Raw genomic sequence first — 19,547 nt, 5'->3', positions numbered from 1 at the left:
GATTGCAGGTTAGGAAGGCGGTGCTGAGTTCAAGGGATTTGACTGAGACAAGGTGGGGGGAGGGGAAATGAGGAAACTGGAGAAATTTGAGTTCATCCCTTGTGGTTGGAGGGTTCCTAGGCGGAAGATGAGGCGCTCTTCCTCCAACCGTCGTGTTGTTATGGTCTGGCGATGGAGGAGTTCAAGGACTTGCATGTCCTTGGTGGAGTGGGAGGGGGAGTTGAAGTGTTGAGCTACTGGGTGATTGGATTGGTTGGTCCGGTTTTCCCAGAGGCGTTCTCTGAAACGTTCCGCAAGTAGGCGGCCTGTCTCCCCAATATAGAGGAGGCCACATCGGGTGCAGCGGATGCACTAGATCATGTGTGTAGAGGTGCAGGTGAATTTGTGGCGGATATGGAAGTATCCCTTGGGGCCTTGGAGAGAAGTAAGGGAGGAGGTGTGGGCACAAGTTTTGCATTTCTTGCGGTTGCAGGGGAAGGTGCGGGAGTGGAGGTTGGGTTGGTGAGGGGTGTGGACCTGACGAGGGAGTCCGGAGGGAGTGGTCTTTTCGGAGTGCTGATAGGGGAGGACCTCAAATTCACCTAGACCATTTCGGACTCCTCCCTCCCCTTCCTAGACCTTTCCATTTCTATCTCGGGCGACTGAACCAACACGAACATTTACTGTAAACCAACTGACTCCCACAGCTACCTAGACTGCACCTCCTCCCACCCTGCCCCCTGTAAACACGCCATTCCATATTCCCAATTCCTTCGTCTCCGCCGCATCTGCTCCCAGGAGGACCAGTTCCAATACCGTACAACCCAGATGGCCTCCTTTTTCAAAGACTGCAATTTCCCCCCAGACGTGATCGACGATGCCCTCCCACGCATCTCCTCCACTTCCCGCTCCTCCGCCCTTGAGCATCGCCCCTCCAACCGCCACCAGGACAGAACCCCACTGGTTCTCACCTACCACCCCACCAACCTTCATATACAGCGTATCATCCGCCATCATTTCCGCCACCTCCAAACGGACCCCACCACCAGGGATATATTGCCCTCCCCTCCCCTATCAGCGTTCCGAAAAGACCACTCCCTCCGTGACTTCCTCGTCAGGTCCACACCCTCCATCAACCCAACCTCCACTCCTGCACCTTCCCCTGCAACCGCAAGAAATGCAAAACTTGCACCCACACCTCCTCCCTTCTCTCCAAGGCCCCAAGGGATCCTTCCATATCCGCCACAAATTCACCTGCACCTCTACACACATTATCTGTTGCATCTGCTGCACCCGATGTGGTCTCCTCTGTATTGGGGAGACAAGCCGCCTACTTGCGGAACGTTTCAGGGAACACCTCTGGGACACCCGCACCAACCAACCCAACCACCCCGTGACTCAACACTTCAACTCTCCTTCCCACTCCACCAAGGACATGCAGGTCCTTGGACTCCTCCATCACCAGACCATAACAACTCGACGGTTGGAGGAAGAGCGCCTCATCTTCCGCCTAGGAACCCTCCAACCACAAGGGATGAACTCAGATTTCTCCAGTTTCCTCATTTCCCCTCCCCCCAACTTGTCTCAGTCAAATCCCTCAAACTCAGCACCGCCCTCCTAACCTGCAATCTTCTTCCTGACATCTCCGCCCCCACCCCACTCCGGCCTATCACCCTCACCTTGACTTCCTTCCACCTATCGCATCTCCAACGCCCCTCCTCCAAGTCCCTCCTCCCTACCTTTTATCTTAGCCTGCTGGACACACTTTCCTCATTGCTGAAGAAGGGCTCATGCCTGAAACATCAAATCTCCTGTTTCTTAGATGCTGCCTGACCTGCTGCGCTTTTCCAGCAACACATTTTCAGCTCTGCATACCTGGTACCAGCCAGTGATCTTTCTCTAGGCTGCCTCCAATGTCAGTATATCTTTCCTTAGATCAGGGGCCTAAAACACTTTGTGGTGTTTCAGCTGCGGTCTGACTAATACTTTGTATAGTTTTCGCAAAATCTCCCTACTTTTATACTCCATACCTTTTGAGTAAAGGCCAACGTTTAATTTACCTTCTCCATATTACACGCTGGACTTGTATGTTTGCTCATTGTTATTTGTGCACAAGCTGTTCAAACTTCCTCTGTTCAGGAGCTTTTAATGGAGTTTCTCCATTTAAATAACATACTGCACCTCTATTCTTCCTGCCAAAGTGCATAAGTTCACGTTTTATCATATTATCTTACATATGGCAAGGTTATGCTGACATGCTTAACATGCCTTATCTATCTGCGGGCTGTTCAAGCTATCCTCACTGCTTACCTTTCCCATCTATTTTTGGGTTATCCAAAACCTTGGCTGTAGTGCATTCACTTTCTTCATCAGTGGGCAAGGTTTTGTAAACTGAAGTTAAAAACTAGTTTTAGCATTTGTATTGGCTGGAGCTATTCAAAGACTCTCAAAAAAGGCAGGAACCTGGCAAATGTTGATGGTTAAAGTTTACTGGATGACTACGCACCCTTCATAGCTTCCATTGCTATCAACGTAATCACAGCATCCTGTATTTTTTTTAAATGCTCAAGGGAAACATAGAACAGTTGTCCTGACTGCTTTCGCTTGGTCTCACATTCTGTCTGTCTTCCTTAATGAATAATTCTCTGACAAACATCTACAGAAGAGTACGTGTTTCTAAGCCATATGAAGTGGAAAGCTTGCTTTTTGAAAAAAAAATTGTAACTGGAGAAAAATTAAAGCAAATAATTTCAGTTCTGATGAATGCCAACAGTCACCTTGATTTTCTTTTACAAGACATAGCTTTTAAGGAGCTTAATCTTTAATGCAAAACACTTTCCAATATTTGTATGACCTTGGTTATATTTCCATCAGGCTGTGGGTATAGTATTAAAATTCTGATCAGACTGAATGCCTGCACAATGCGTTCATGTCAAACCTTGAGAAAGAATCTGGTTTTGTACTGTCAAATCCATGTACAGGTAAATGGTAATATCCTGCAAAACTGGTTTTATTCCAGGTGCTGTCAACGAAACTGTTTCTTGTGGAGGAGTATAGAGTTAACTTTGGTGTTGCCATGCCAACTCTTGTTTTGATCATGTGGCATTTGTCCATTGTTTGCAAATGTTTTGTATCTCAGCATCACCTTGTAGTTTTGTAGCATAGAAACCAATCTGCCTGTCCACCTTCTTCCCTTCTTTCAAAGCCTCCTTGAATTTAGTAATGGATAAATAAATAGCTAGATAGACAATAGTTTCATGGGAACCATTACTGGGACAGGTTTTGTATTACGGATTTATTGAATTCAAATTTCACCCTTGTTAGCACTATCTAGTTAGGTTTTGAGCCAATGTATCCAGGGCATTAGCCTGGGCCTCTAATTACTACCATCATACCTGTCTTTCCTTTAGTTTGCTTATTATGGTTCCACTATCCTGTCTGAAACCCAAGTCCTGCTTTTACAATTAACTCTGTTTTTGTAGGTCTGGATTTTTCTAGTTTCTCAACTCAAACAGTTCAAAACCCTTCTTGTTTAACAACTAACAACAGTGGACTGGTGTAAGGATTGGTGTTGGCACCTCAGATATTTACGATCTGTGTTAATTGGTACAGGATAAATAAGATTTAGAAGGACAGGTCCATGGCTGAAAGAATGGTATGGGAGAAATGTGCTTTGATTTAGGGGTACTGGGCTCAATACGAAGGAAAGAGGGAGCTGTATGGCTTTCACCTGAACTGTGCTGAGACCAGTGTTTGGCAAATCTTATAACTGGGCAGCAGAGAGGGCTTTAAACTAAATACTAGGCCAGTAGGGACCATGTTCAAGGAGATGTGAATCAAAGGAAAGTAAGGATGTATTAGCTCAGTGTGATGATGACCAAAATGTATTTGGAAGGAGAAATTGGTGTGAACTTTAGAATGCTCAATTAAATATGGCTGTAGATTGCAAGAGGTCAGAGTTAAAGACTCTGTATCTGAAAGTGCGCAGCATTTGTAACAAAATGAATAAATTGTTTAGTGTTACATCTGAGGATGGAAGAATGCGCCATCACTCTCGGAGAAAGTGAGGACTGCAGATGCTGGAGATCAGAGATGAAAAATGTGTTGCTGGAAAAGCGCAGCAGGTCAGGCAGCATCCAAGGAGCAGGAGAATCGAGCAGGAAGAAGGGCTTATGCCCGAAACGTTGATTCCCCTGCTCCTTGGATGCTGCCTGACCCGCTGCACTTTTCCAGCAACACATTTTTCAGCCATCACTCTAGTCCCTGCACTCTACAGTTTCAGTATAAAAATACTTTGTCCAGTGACCAAGATGACCAGTTAAGTATCTTATCTATTTTGGGTTTTAGACAACAAACTTTGTAAAAAGTGAGGTCTGCAGCTGCTGGAGATCAGAGCCGAAAATGTGTTGCTGGTTAAAGCGCAGCAGATTAGGCAGCATTCAAGGAACAGGAAATTCGACGTTTCGGGCCAGAGCCCTTCATCAGGAATGAGGAGAGGGTGCCAGGCAGGCTAAGATAAAAGGTAGGGAGGAGGGACTTGGGGGAGGGGCGATGGAGATGTGATAGGTGGAAGGAGGTCAAGGTGAGAGTGATAGGCCGGAGTGGGGTGGGGCGGAGAGGTCAGGAAGAGGATTGCAGGTTAGGAGGGCGGTGCTGAGTTCAAGGGAATCGACTGAGACAAGGTGGGGGGAGGGGAAATGAGGAAACTGGAGAAATCTGAGTTCATCCCTTGTGGTTGGAGGGTTCCCAGGCAGAAGATGAGGCGGTTGGAGGAAGAGCGCCTCATCTTCCGCCTGGGAACCCTCCAACCACAAGGGATGAACTCAGATTTCTCCAGTTTCCTCACTTCCCCTCCCCCCACCTTGTCTCAGTCGATTCCCTTGAACTCAGCACCGCCCTCCTAACCTGCAATCTTCTTCCTGACCTCTCCGCCCCCACCCCAGTCCGGCCTATCACCCTCACCTTGACCTCCTTCCACCTATCACATCTCCATCACCCCTCCCCCAAGTCCCTCCTCCCTACCTTTTATCTTAGCCTGCCTGGCACCCTCTCCTCATTCCTGATGAAGGGCTCTGGCCCGAAACGTTGAATTTCCTGTTCCTTGGATGCTGCCTAACCTGCTGTGCTTTAACAAACTTTGCAAACCAGGTTTCTTAATAAATACAATTATTGATTATGCAAAAAGGGAGGGAGAGTTTTAAAAAAAGGTATAGGCCTGTTAGCTTAACAACTGTAATTTGGGAAAATGCTAGAATCCATTATTTATTAGCAAAGCCTTCAGAATTACTTAATATAATCAAGCAGAATCGGCATGCAAGTTCTTGGAGGATATAATGAACATCAGAAGGATATTAAGAAATACAGGCCAAAGTTGGGTATATGGAGATATGCATGGGTCAGCTATGATCTCGTTGAATATCGGAACAGGCTTGAGGGGCTGAATGGAAATCTGGCAGCAATTTGACAGTATATTCCTTTTAGAGTGAAAGGCAAGGTGTAAGGAATGCTGGATGACGAGAGAAATTGAGATTTGGATCAAGGAAAAGAAAAAGCATATGTCGGGTATACAACTCAGAGATTGAGTGAATCCTTAAGGAAATCGGGGGGGAGGGGGTAAAACAGGAACATGAGATAGCTTTGGCAAATAGGGTTAAGGAGAATACAAAGGGATTTTGTAAATACATTAAGGACAAAAAAGTAACTAGGGAGAGAAGAGGACCTCACAAAGATCAGCAAGGCAGTCTATCTATGGAACTGCAGGAGATGGGAGAGATATTAAACAAGTAGTTTGCATCAGTGTTTACTGTGGCGAAGGACATAGGAGATACTGAAGGGAAATAGATGGTGACATCTTGAAAAGTGTCCATATTAGCAGAGGAGGAGGTGCTGAATGTCTTAAAACACATAAAGGTGGATAAATACCAGGACCTGATCAGGTGTACTATAGAACTATGTGGGAACATAGAACAGTACAGCACAGAACAGGCCCTTCAGCCCACAATGTTGTGCCAACCACTGATCCTCATGTATGCACCCTCAAATTTCTGTGACCATATGCATGTCCAGCAGTCTCTTAAATGTTCCAAATGACCCTGCCTCCACAACTGCTGCTGGCAACGCATTCCATGCTCACAACTCTGTGTAAAGAACCCGCCTCTGACATCCCCTCTATACTTTCCTCCAACCAGCTTAAAACTATGACCCCCCGTGTTAGTCATTGTTGCCCTGGGAAATAGTCTCTGGCTATCAACTTTATCTATGCCTCTCGTTATCTTGTATACCTCAATTAGGTCCCCTCTCCTCCTCCTTTTCTCCAATGAAAAAAGTCCGAGCTCAGTCAACCTCTCTTCATAAGATAAGCCCTCCAGTCCAGGCAGCATCCTGGTAAACCTCCTCTGAACCCTCTCCAAAGCATCCACATCTTTCCTATAATAGGGCAACCAAAACAGGATGCTGTATTCCAAGTGCGGTCTAACCAAAGTTTTATAGAGCTGCAACAAGATCTCACGACTCTTAAACTCAATTCCCCTGTTAATGAAAGCCAAAACGCCATACGCTTTCTTAACAACCCTGTCCACTTGGGTGGCCATTTTAGGGGATCTATGTACCTGCACACCAAGATCCCTCTGTTCCTCCACACTGCCAAGAATCCTATCCTTAATCCTGTACTCGGCTTTCAAATTCGACCTTCCAAAATGCATCACCTCACATTTATCCAGGTTGAACACCATCTGCCACCTCTCAGCCCATCTCTGCATCCTGTCAATGTCCCGCAGCAGCCTACAACAGCCCTCTATACAGTCAACGACACCTCCAACCTTTGTGTTGTCTGCAAACTTGCTGACCCATCCTTCAATCCCTTCATCCAAGTCATTAATAAAAATTACAAACAGTAGAGGCCCAAGGACAGAGCCCTGTGGAACACCACTCACCACAGATTTCCAGGCAGAATATTTTCCTTCTACTCCCACTCGCTGTCTTCTGTTGACCAGCCAATTCTGTATCCAGACAGCTAAGTTCCCCTGTATCCCATCCCTCCTGAACTTCTGAATGAACCTACCATGGGGAACCTTATCAAATGCCTTGCTGATGTCCATATACACCACATTCACAGCTCAACCCTCATCAACTTTTCTAGTCACATCCTCAAAGAACTCGATAAGGTTTGTGAGGCATGACCTGCCCCTCTCAAAGCCGTGTTGACTGCATTTAATCAAGCCATGCTCTTCCAGATGGTCAGAAATCCTATCCCTCAGAATCCTTTCTAACACCTTGCAGACGACAGACGTGAGACTGACTGGTCGGTAATTGCTGGGGATTTCCCTATTTCCTTTCTAGAAGAGAGGAATTACATTTGCCTCTCTCCAGTCCTCCAGGTATGACTCCAGTGGAGAGCAAGGATGCAAAGATCTTCGCAAGTGGCGAAGCAATTGCATTTCTCGTTTCCCAAAGCAGCCGAGGACAAATCTGGTCCGGGCCTGGCGACTTGTCAATCTTAATGTTTGACAAAATTTTCAGCACATTAGCTTCCTCTATCTCTATCCATTCCAGCATGCACACCTGCTCTTCAAAGGTTTTATTCACTACAAAGTTCGTTTCTTTCGTAAAGACAGAAGCAAAAAACTCATTTAGGGCTTCCCCTACCTCCTCAGACTCCACGCACAAATTCCCTATGCTATCCCTGATCGGCCCTTCTCTTTCTTTGACCATTCTCTTATTCCTCACATAAGTGTAAAATGCCTTTGTGTTCTCTCTAATCCGTTCTGACAAGTGTTTCTCGTGCCCCCTCCTGGCTCTCCTCAGACCATTTTTGAGCTCCTTCCTCGCCTGCCTGTAATGCTCTAGAGCTGAGCTTGACCCTAGCTTCCTCCACCTTATGTAAGCTACCTTTTTCCTTTTGACGAGAAGCTCCACCGCTCTCATCTTCCAAGGTTCCTTTATCTTACCACTTCTTGCCTATCTCAGAGGGACATATTTATTCATCACTTGCAACAACTGTTCCTTAAACAATCTCCACATGTCTATAGTGCCTTTACCATGGAACAATTGCTCCCAATCCATGCTTCTTAACTCATGCCTAATTGCGTCATAGTTTCCTCTTCCCCAATTAAATATCCTCCCATTTTGCCTAATCCTCTCCTTCTCCATAGCTATGTAGAATGTGAGGCAGTTGTGGTCACTATCTCCAAAATGCTCTCCCCCACAAGATCTGATACCTGCCCTGGCTTGCTTCCAAGCACCAAGTCTAGAATGGCCTCTCCCCTCGTCGGCCTGTCAACGTACTGAGTTAGGAACCCCTCCTGAACACACCTTACAAAAACAGCTCCATTCAAATCTTCTGCTCGAAGGAGGTTCCAATCAATATTGGGAAAGTTAAAGTCACCCATTACAACAACCCTACTACGTCCACACTTTTCCAAAATCTGCCGACCTATGCTTTCTTCCATCTCCCTGCTGCTATTGGGGGGCCTGTAGTAAACCCCTAACGAGGTGACTGCTCCCTTGCTGTTCCTAATTTCCACCCATACTGACTCGGTAGACAGATCTTCCTCAACAATGGAAGCTTCTGTAGCTGTGATACCCTCTCTGATTAGCAGTGCTACACCCACTCCTCTTTTTTCCCCCTTCCCTCTTTTTAAATGCTCTAAACCCTGGAACATCCAGCAGCCATTCCTGCTCCTGAGAAACCCATGTCTCTTATGGCCACAACAACATAGCACCAGGTACTGATCCATGCTCCAAGTTCATCACTTTTATTTCTGATACTCCTTGCGTTAAAGCAAACACACTTTAACTGATCCCTTGGTTCCTTCCCAGGAATATCCTTCCCACTAGCTGGTCTACCTCTTCCTATTGCCTCATCTGCATCAACTCTCACCTTTGGTATACAGCTCAGGTTCCCACCCCCCTGCCATACTTGTTTAAACCCTCTCGAACTACACGAGCAAACCTTCCAACCAGGACATTGGTCCCCTTCCAGTTCAGATGCAATCCGCCCTTCTTGTACAGGTCCCACCTTCCCCAGAAGGCATCCCAATTATCTACATATCTGAAGCCCTCCCTCCTACACCAGCTGCACAGCCATGTGTTATGCTGCGCCCGCTCCCTGTTCCTCGCCTCGCTATCTCGTGGCACCGGTAGTAAACTAGAGAACACTACTCTGTTCGTCCTGCTTTGCAGCTTCCATCCTAACTCCCTGAAATCACTTTTTATATCCTCGATCCTTTTCCTGGCTATATCATTAGTGCCAATGTGTAACACAATTTCTGGCTGTTCGCCCTCCCCTTTTAGAACCTTATACACCCGAAGCTAAGGAATTGTTTGCTGGGTCCCTTGCTGAGATATTTGTATCATCGATAGTCACAGGTGAGATGCTGGAAGACTGGAAGTTGACTGAAGTTGTGCCAGTATTTAAGAAAGGTGGTAAGGAAAAGCTAGGGAACTATAGACCAGTGAGCTTGACATTGGTGGGCAGGTTGTTGGAGGGAATCCTGAGGGACAGGATGTACATGTATTTGGAAAGGCAAGGACTGATCAGGGATAGTCGACATAGCTTTGTGGATGGGAAATTATGTCTCACAAACTTGATTGAGTTTTTTGAAGAAGTAACAAACAGGATTGAGCGATGAATGTGTTTTATATGGACTTTAGTAGGCATTCAACAAAGTTCCTCTTTGTAGATTGGTTAGCAAAGTTAAATCACGTGGGATGCAGGGAGAGTTAGCCATTTGGATACTGAACTCACTCGAAGGTAGAAGACAGAGGGTGGTGGTGGATGGTTGCTTTTCAAACTGGACACCTATGACCAGTGGTGTGCTACAGGGATTGGTGCTGGCTGCACTGCTTTTCATCGTTCATATAAATGATTTGGGTGTGAACATAGGCAATATCGTCAGTAGGTTTGCAGATGATGCTAAAATTGGAGGTGTAATGGACAGCAAAGAAGGTTACCTCAGATTACAATGGAATCTTGATCAGATGGGCCAATGGGCTGAGGAATGGCAGATGGAGTTTAATTTAGATGAATGCGAGGTGTTGCATTTTGGAAAGGGAAATCAGGGCAGGGCTTCCAGACTTAATGATTAGGTCCGAGGAAGTGTTGCTGAACAAAGAGTCCTTGGAGTGCAGGCTCATAGTTCCTTGAAAGTGGAATCTCGGGTAGATAGGATAGTGAAGAGTGCACTTAGTTTTTATTGGTCACAGCATTGAATATAGGAGTTAGGAGGTCATGTTGCACCTGTACAGGACATTGGTTAGGCCACTTTTGGAATATTGCATGCAATTCTGGTCTCCTTCCTATTGAAAGGATTCAGGAAAGGTTTACAAGGATGTTGCCAAGGTTGGAAGTGGCTGGGGCTGTTTTCCCTGGAGTGTCAGAGGCTGAGGGGTGACCTTACAGAGGTTTATAAAATCATGAGGGGTATGGATAGGGTAAATAGACATGTTTTTTTTCCCTGGGGTGGTGGAGTTCAGAACTGGAGGGCATAGGTTTAGGGTGAGAGGGGAAAGATATAAAAGGGGCCTAAAGGGTAACTTTTTCACGCAAAGGGTGGTGCGTGGATGGAATGAGCTGCCAGAGGAAGTGGTGGAGGCTGGAACAATTACAACATTTAAAAGGCATCTAGATGGGTACAAGAATAGAAAGGGTTTAAGAGGGATATGGACCAAGTGCTGTCAAGTGGGACTAGATTGAGTTGGGGTATCAGGTCGGCATGGATGAATTGGACTGAAAAGTCTATTTCCGAAGAGTCTGTATCTCTGTGACTCTATGACAGGACTCAAATGAGATATCATCTGGAATCCTGCACAGTCTAGATTAGAGTGGTGCTGGAAAAGCACAGCAAGTCGGCAGCATCCGAGGAGCAGGAAAATTGACGTTTCGGGCGAAAGCCCTTCATCAGGAATAGATGCTTTTCCAGCACCACTCTAATCTAGACTCTGGTTTCCAGCATTTGCAGTCCTTTTTACCTAGAATCCGGCACAGTCTTGCTCTCCATACAAAAGCAAAGATATACTTGCCTTGGGGGCGGTGCACTAGACTGGTCCCTAATGTGAAGTTTATCCTATGATGAGAGACTGTTTAAACTGGATCTGTATTCTCAAGTTTAGTTGAGTAAGCAGGACGAATGAATTAAGAATGAAATTCTGAAGGTCCTTGACAGGGTAGACATCGTGTTGCTGTTTCCTCTGGTTGGGAATTTTAAAATATAACATGTTAGAAAGATGAAAGAGTTCATTATTCGCTTGAAAGTTTGATCTGTTTTGTTTAATTCATTCATGGAGATGAGGACCTTGCTAGCTAGACCAGTGTCTGTTGCCCCACCCAGAGGACAGTTAAGAGACGTTGCTGTTAGTTTGAAGTCTTAGGTAGGCCATACAAGGCGAGGATAGCAGTTTCCTTCCCTGAAGGACTTCAGTGAACCAGATTGGTTTTTCCAACAGTCAACAATAGATTCATTGTAATCCCAGATTCTTAATTCCAGATTTTTCTTGATTGAATTCAAATTCCACATCTGCTGTGGTGGGATTTGAACCCAGGTCTCCAGAACATTTCCTGGATCTCTAGATTAAAAGTCCAGTAGTAATACCACTAGGCCTTCGCACCACACACACACGCGCACACACGCACACATTATAGTCCAACAGGTTTATTTGGAAGCAGTAGCTTTCGGAGCGCTGCTGCTTCATCGGTATACGGTAATGACACAAAATTTATTGCCAAAGTTTACAGTGTCAGAACAGTGTGTGAAATAAGAAGAACAAATGCTTTCTGGTGAAACTCTTCTGCACTCTATCCAATGCACTATTTTATTCATTAATGGAGTGTGGGTGAGGCGAGCACTTAATTAAAAATTCACAATTGCCCCTCATGACCTGATAGACCTCAATAAGGTCACCCCTCAGCCTCCAACGCTCCAGGGAAAGAAAGCAAAAATCTATTCAGCCTTTCCCTGTAGGTCAACCCCTCTAAGCCCGGTAACATCCTTGTAAATCTTTTCTGAACCCAAATTTAACAAAGTCTTCCTGTAACTGGGAGACCAGAGTTGAATGCAGTATTCTTAAAAGGGCCTCACCTCATATCCTGTACAGCTGCAACATGATGTCCTAACCCCTATACTCAATGCATTGACCAATGAAGGCAAGCGTGCCACACACCACCTTCAGCATCCTGTCTAACTGTGACTCCACTTTCAAGAGTCAAGGACGGTTCCATAGGACTGGAAAATAGCTAATGTAACACCCTGTTTAAGAAGAGAAGAAGGCAGAAGATAGGAAAATATAGGACAGTTAGCCTGACCTTGGTCACTGGTAAGATTTTAGAGTGTATTTTTAAGTATGAGGTTATGGAGTACTTGAAAGTACATGGTAAAATAGGGCAGAGTTGGCATGGTTTTGTCAAAGGTTTTGTGCCTGACAAATCTGTTAGAATTCTTTGAGGTGGTAATGATCAAGTTAGACAAAGGAAATCCAGTGGATGTATTTGATTTGGATTTCAGAAAGCCTTTGACAAGGTGTTACACAGGAGGTTGCTAGATAAGAAAAGAATCCATGGTGTTAGGGGAAATGTACTGGCATGGATAGAGAATTGACTGCCTGGCAGAAGGCAGAGATTCGGGGCGGGGGGAAGACTGTTGTTTTTATTCAGGATGGCAGGTGGTGACTAGTGGAGTTAGAGAGTCAAAGAATTAGAGTCATACAGCATGGAAACAGACCCTTTGTTAGGACGACAACTATTCACATTATATAGTGATGATCAGGATGAAGGAACTGAGACTGTAGTTGCTAAGTTTGCAGATGACATAAAGATGGGTAGAGAGACAGTAACATTGAGGAAGCAGAGAGATTGCAGAAAGACTTGGACAGGCTAGGCGAGTGGGCAAAGAAGTGGCAGGTGGAATTTAGAATGGGAAAGTGTGAGGTTATGCACTTTGGTTGGAAGAATAGAATTATAGATTATTTTCTAATCAGAGAAAGGCTTCAGAAATCTGAAGCACAAAGAGACTTGGGAGTCCTAGTTCAGGATTCTCTTAAGGTTAACATTGCAGGTTCAGTTAACAGTTAGGAAGGCAAATGCAATGTTAGCATTCATTTTGAGAGAGCTGGAATAGAAGAGTGGGGAATGTACTGCTGAGGTTGCATAAGGCTCTGGTCAGACTGCATTAGGGATATTGAGAGCATTTTTGGACTCTATCTAAGTGAACATGTGCTGGCCTTGGAGGGGGTACAGAGGAGGTTCACAAGAATAATCCTGGAGATGAGGATGGCTATTGCACAAAATATGGAGGCATGGGATTGAGAGTGATTTAGCAGTTTGGATCAGAAATTAACTAGCTGAAAGAAAACAGGGGGGTGGTGGTTGATGGGGAAATGTTCATTCTGAAATTCAGTTACTAGTGGTGTTCTGCAAGGATCTGTTTTGGGGCCAGTGCTGTTTGTCACTTTTATAAATGACCTAGATGAGGGTGTAGAAGGATGGGCCAGTAAATTTGCAGATGAATGCCAGAGGAAGCGGTGGTGGAGGCTAGGCATCTGGATGGGGATATGAAGAGGAAGGGTTTGGAGGGATATGGGCAAAGTGCTGGCAGCTGGGATTAGATTGGGTTGGGGTATCTGGTTGGCATGGGCGAGTTGGAATGAAGGGCTTGTTTCCGTGCTGTACATCTCTATGACTCTATGACCCAAAGGTCGGTGGAGTTGTGGATAGTGCTGAAGGATTTTGCAGGTTACAGAGGTACATAGATAAGTTGCAGATCTGGGCTGAGAGGTGGCAAATGGGTTTAATGCAGAAAGGTGTGAGGTGATTCACTTGTATTCTGGAATGTTGATTTGCCAGTCCTGTCCCTCCATCCATCTCTGCGAAGGCATCAGTGTCACAATTTTACATGTCTATCTACACTATTAAGTCCTATCTCTTGCTTGTAATACTCCAAGCATTAAAGGATAGCCATCCAACCTTGTCTTACTCCCTTGAAATTCAACATGCTGAATTTTTCTGCCTTGGTCCCTTTAATAAAGTATGCTGAGACCCTAGTGTACGAACCCCCTCCCGCTTCTGAGCGCATTTAAAGTAGTATTTAAGTTGTCTGCAGATCAGAAAATTCTGCTGCTTTACCTTTTAGGTTAGCCTTGCTATGGTACCACACAGTGGTGCGTCCTTTCTTTGCTTTGGACGGCATGGATGCACAAGCTGGGTTGAGGGAGGCAAAAGAAATTCTACAGACGAAGGAAGCTATTTATCCAGACTCTTCATTGTTTCTGTTTTTCAAGGGGAGAATTCAACGATTGGAGGTACAGTTTTGTTCATATTTATATGTAAAATGTTTATGCTGAGCAAAAATTCAAAAGTACAAATACCAAAAAATATTCAATGTTCACTAGCAGAATATGGTTATTATGCCTATTGCTTATTTTATTGCCAGTTTCTGTCTTCCCTTCTGCCCACAGATATTTAATCATACCTTTTTTTTTTGAAACCCTTTTATCCTGTCTTAATTTAGATATCTTGCTGGTAAATTATTTTCTGCTGATTTTATATTTTGTACAAAATAATCAAAATTCTACTAAACCTTCTAATTTTAACTAAGGTTTGAATCTTTCACCAGGGTGAACATTTTGTTTGGATTAACCATTAGTAAGCTTCATATAATTTTAGAAGCTTATTCATGGTCTCTTTGAAGTTTCCTGTAGGACAACAAATTGGCTTCTTTCTCATAATTCTGAATTCCTGACACTGAAATAGTCATCTTTGTTCACCCCTGTTATATCTTGTGGGCAGTGATTGATAGATATGGAGTCATAGAGCCATAGAGATGGACAGCACCGAAATAGACCCTTCAGTCCAACTTGGCCATGTCGACCAGATATCCCAACGTAATCTAATCCCACTTGCCAGCACTTGGTCCATATCCCTCTAACTCTTTCTATTCATATACCTTTTAAATATTGCAATTGTACCAGCCTCCACCACTTCCTCTGTCAGCTCATTCCATGCATGCATCATGCTCTGTGTGAAAAAAAAGTCGCCCCTTAGGTCCCTTTTATATCTTTCCCCTCTCACCTTAAACCACCCACCCCAGGGAAAAGACCATGTCTATGCATCCTATCCATGCCCCTCATGATTTTATAAACCTCTATGAGGTCACCTCTCAACCATCGATGCTCCAGGGAAAACAGCCCCAGCCTATTCAGCCTTCCCTATAGCTCAATTTTCTGGATGGATTGAAATTAGTGTTCCAAGAGGCAGCTGGATTTGTGTTTTATGATTTGAGTCTTTTCCCTCATATTCTCTTCACCCAAGGCTGGTCTCTTTCAGGTAATGTTATTAATTAGTGGTGCAACCATCTTTTTGTATTATTTGTCAAAATGCCATATATTGGTAATTTGTTTCAACCCATGTCGAAAATGTATTATGGTCTACCAGTAGAATTGGATTATTAACCAATTGAATGTGTTGACAGGCACAATTAAGATATGTCAAAATCAAAGATAACGTTAGATAGAATTTTATAGCTCAGACTTGGGCCATTTAACATAAATGGTCTGGAATTGTGAAAGGTCATTGACCTGGGTTGACTTTTGTTCTGTTTGCAGAAATTCTACCTGACTTGCTGAATATAGGAAAAGGCCATTGATCCCTTGAGCATAGTCTGCCATTCTAGATCATAAGTGACCTTCATGCCATATATCTACACTATTCCAATAACAGTGTATCTTACAATTTCTTTGGCTAAGTGCGAGTTGCGTTGAGCATCTTGTAGGGATTCTTGCTGTGAAATATAGCAAGCTTTCTCGCCCTTTTGTTTAAAAAAAAACACCATGCTTTGAAGAAGTATCTCCTATCTGACTGGCACCCCAAGGTTAACTACTTGTAGGCAAATCTACATTAGAGCAGTGGGAGTCATTCAAAAAGGCCATAGAGTCATTGAGATGTACAGAACGGAAACAGACCCTTCAGTCTGGCTCATTGAAGCCAACCTGATATCCCAACACAATCTAGTCCCACCTACCATTTCGTTCCAAACCCTTCCTATTCATATACCCATCCAGATGCCTTTTAAATGTTGCAATTGTACTAGCCTCCACCACTTCCTCTGGCAACTCATTCCACACACAACCACCCTCTGTGTGTACAGTTGCCCTTTAGTCTCTTTTTTTTAATCTTTCCCCTCTCACCTGTGCCCTCTTAATCTGGACTTGCCCACCCCAGGGAAAAGACCTTGTTTATTTACCCTACCTATTTCCCTCATGATCTTATAAACCTCTAAAAGGTCACTCCTTAGCCTCCGAAGCTGCAGGGAAAACAGCCCTAGCTTATTCAACCTCTCCCTATAGCTCAAATCCTCCAACCCTGGCAACATCCTTGTAAATCTTTTCTGAACCCTTTATAGTTTCACAACATCTTTCCGATAGGAAGGAGACCAGAATTGCACGCAATATTCCAACAGTGGCCTAACCGATGTTCTGTACAACTGCAACATGACCTTCCAACTCCTGTACTCAATACTCTGACCAATAAAGAAAAGTATACCAAATGCCGCCTTCATTATCCTATTTACCTGCAACTTCACTATCCATGGAGCTATGAACCTGCAAGGTCTCTGTTCAGCAACACTCCGTAGGACCTTACCATTAAGTGTATAAGTCCTGCTAAGATTTGTTTTCCCAAAATGCAGCACTGCACATTTATCTAAATTAAACTCCATCTGCCAATTCTCAGCCCAATGGCCCATCTGATCAAGATCATGTTGTAATCTGAGGTAACCTTCTTTGCTGTCCACTGCACCTCCAATTTTGGTGTCATCTGCAAACTTACTAACAATACCTCTTATGCTAACGTCCAAATCATTTATGTAAATGATGAAAAGTAGTGGACCCAGCACCGATCCTTGCAGCACTCCACTGGTCACAGGTCTCCAATTTGAAAAGCAACCTGCCCCGCCCCTCACCACCACCACCACCCTCTGTCTTTGACCTTTGAGCCAGTTCTGTGTCCACATGGCTAGTACTCCCTGTACTCCTAACCTTACTAACCAGTCTCCCACGGGGAACCTTGTCGAACATATAGCGGACATGCAGGACCAATATTTTCCTATAAAAATGAAGAGTGGGACAACAAATACAGGAAACCCTGGATACAGAAGAATTAGATTGGAAAAGGAAAACAAAGGAAGCTTATGGCAGGTATTGAGGTCTTATAAACAGCAGAAGTTGTAGAAGTGTATAGAAATAGCATGAGGTTATTTTAAAAAAAAAGTGAAGATGGAGCATAAAAATACACTGGTGGGTTCAGAAAAATCCAAAGGTGGAGAGGGTAGGCATAAACTAGGAATCTATAAGCCAGTATTTCTAGCATCAGTGGTGAGGAAAGACTTGGAAAAACTCTGAGGAATACTAAAAATCTCCACTTGGAGAGTTAAGGATTAATCAGGGATGGTCAGCGTGGCTTTGTCAAGGTGATATCATGTTGATCAAACTTAACTGACTTGTTTGATGTCTAGGTGTGTCAGTGATGGTGGAGTAGTTGATGTAGATTAAGTGGAGTTCAAATAGACTTTGATAAAATCTCACCTGGAAGACTCAAGATGTAAGAGCTCATGGGATTCTGGGCTGTCTGGCAAATTGGATCCAAAGCTGGCTTTGAGGCAGGAAATAGAGGCTGATGGTCAAATGGTCTTTTTGTGACTAGAAGCCCATGTGTGCCACAATGTGCGGTGATGTATCATACATGAATGATCTAGACACAAATTTAGGAAATTTGATTAGTAAGTTTGCATATAAGCTAAAAATTGGTGTTGTGGTAAGTAGTGAAGAGGAAAGCAACAAGATGATCTAGACTGGCTACTCAGATATGTGGAACAGTGGCAGACGGAGTTTATTCCTGAAAAGTGTGAGATGTTGCACTTTGAGACGTGTGGAAAGGCAAGAAAGTCCACTTATTAACCTCTCCTTAGAGAGAGGTCACTAACTAGGCTCATAGATTTCAGATGAGGAGAAAGAAACTTAGAACGTTTTAAAAAATTTAACCCAGTAGATGGTGGGTATCTGGAACTCACTGCCTGAAAAGGTGGGAGAGGCAGGAACCATCATAATATTTAAGAAATATTTAGATGTATACTTGAAAGTCATATCATTCAAGTGCTGGTAAGTGGGGTTAGAGTAGATAATTGCTGAATGACTGACATAAACACAATAGTTCAAAGAGTTCTTTCTGTGCTGTAATACCCCATTACTCTTAGCAGTTGTCAGCAGCCGTTGATTTCTAGGATGCTTTGTTTAAAAAATGTCCTACTCCTCTTATTTTTGAAATTCCCAAAACCTTACTCTTTGATCAATCTTTTGGTCATCTGACTTAATATCTCCTTAAATGATTTGATGTGTTTAGGTTAGAATTTTGTGAAACAGCTTGGGATGTTTGACTATTATTACTACTGTTATTTTATTTCTCTATAAATGTAAGTTGTTGTCTTCATGGTGCTGCATGGCTCCCGAAGCAGGGATGTTAATGGCTGAAAAATAACATAAAAGCAATATACATTTTCCGTACTGAAATATTGTTTGGAAATGTTTTACTGGGTGTGATTTAAAATCGCTGTTTTTGTTTTCCTCTAGTGTAAAATCAATAGTGCCTTGACATCATTCCAAACCGCATTAGAACTAGCTATAGATCAACGAGAAATCCAACATGTATGCTTATATGAGATAGGTAAGTGTTTTAGATTCATGTGCTGAGGATTATGATTGGAAGTTAGTATTTTTAATCTGACTTATTATCTGCAAAATGTTTCTCTGTGAAGGATGAACTGAGATTATATTGTACACAGGAGTGGTTTTAAATGTATCTAGGAATAAATATGTGCATCTAACATGAATATCTGTATTGCTCCAATGCAGTGAAGTTCAAGTAATGGAAATTCTCCTGGGGTTGGTGGGAGGGAAAGGAAAGGAGAAGGAATAATGAAGGGTAAGTCAGTGAGGTCTTTTCTGATTTTTGGATTGCTGAAAAGTGACATGCCTGGATATGGTAGCTTGAAATTAACTGGCAATGTCTTAGTCACTAATTTAGTCTTATCTGGGTAGGTCGACATGACTTGAGTAGTCTGTTTTTATCAGTCAGCCTGGTCACCGATGGAATCAGAGGTCAGTAGAGACTGAACCTTTTCCACTTGATTCCTGTCTAGATTTCCACCGTATTAACATTTCAGATCTTAAACATTGCTGGAAAGAAACAAGGAGTTGACGCCTTTTATCTTATGGTCATCAGGGCTTGGGCACAAGAAAACAGGGCTTTGATAGAAAGCACCAATTTATACAGCTTAGGAACAACCTAAGTTAGCTGATTAATCACAGACCTGACATGTGTTTGGTCAGAACATTTACATGGGGAATGCAGGAGGCATTTATAGTTTCCAGCATCATTTGGCAGTATACTGACTGTGCTCAATCAGGCCATGCTTATAAATCTCTGAATGTAGAGTCATTCATTGGACACCATTTACTTAATATTCCCGATGTACTAAAGGTTATACTGGAAACTGATATATAATTATGGATGACTAAGTTTCTTCCTC

The 19,547-nt window shown here is 43.7% G+C and overlaps 1 protein-coding gene across 3 annotated transcripts in view; it reads left to right on the top strand.

Moving 5' to 3' along the window:
* The window catches only part of ttc39c (tetratricopeptide repeat domain 39C), a 108,382-nt gene that overhangs the window by 70,237 nt on the left and 18,598 nt on the right, over positions 1–19,547 (top strand). For all 3 annotated transcript variants that reach the window (XM_060823914.1, XM_060823917.1, XM_060823916.1), the window contains 2 exons: positions 14,100–14,268; positions 18,589–18,682. In XM_060823914.1, coding sequence (XP_060679897.1) covers positions 14,100–14,268; positions 18,589–18,682 — 263 coding nt within the window. The remainder of the gene's footprint in view (positions 1–14,099; positions 14,269–18,588; positions 18,683–19,547) is intronic.

This window comes from Hemiscyllium ocellatum, chromosome 4 (genome assembly GCF_020745735.1).
Source record: "Hemiscyllium ocellatum isolate sHemOce1 chromosome 4, sHemOce1.pat.X.cur, whole genome shotgun sequence".
Lineage (NCBI taxonomy): Eukaryota > Metazoa > Chordata > Chondrichthyes > Orectolobiformes > Hemiscylliidae > Hemiscyllium > Hemiscyllium ocellatum.
This window is presented reverse-complemented; position numbering and strand designations above follow the sequence as displayed.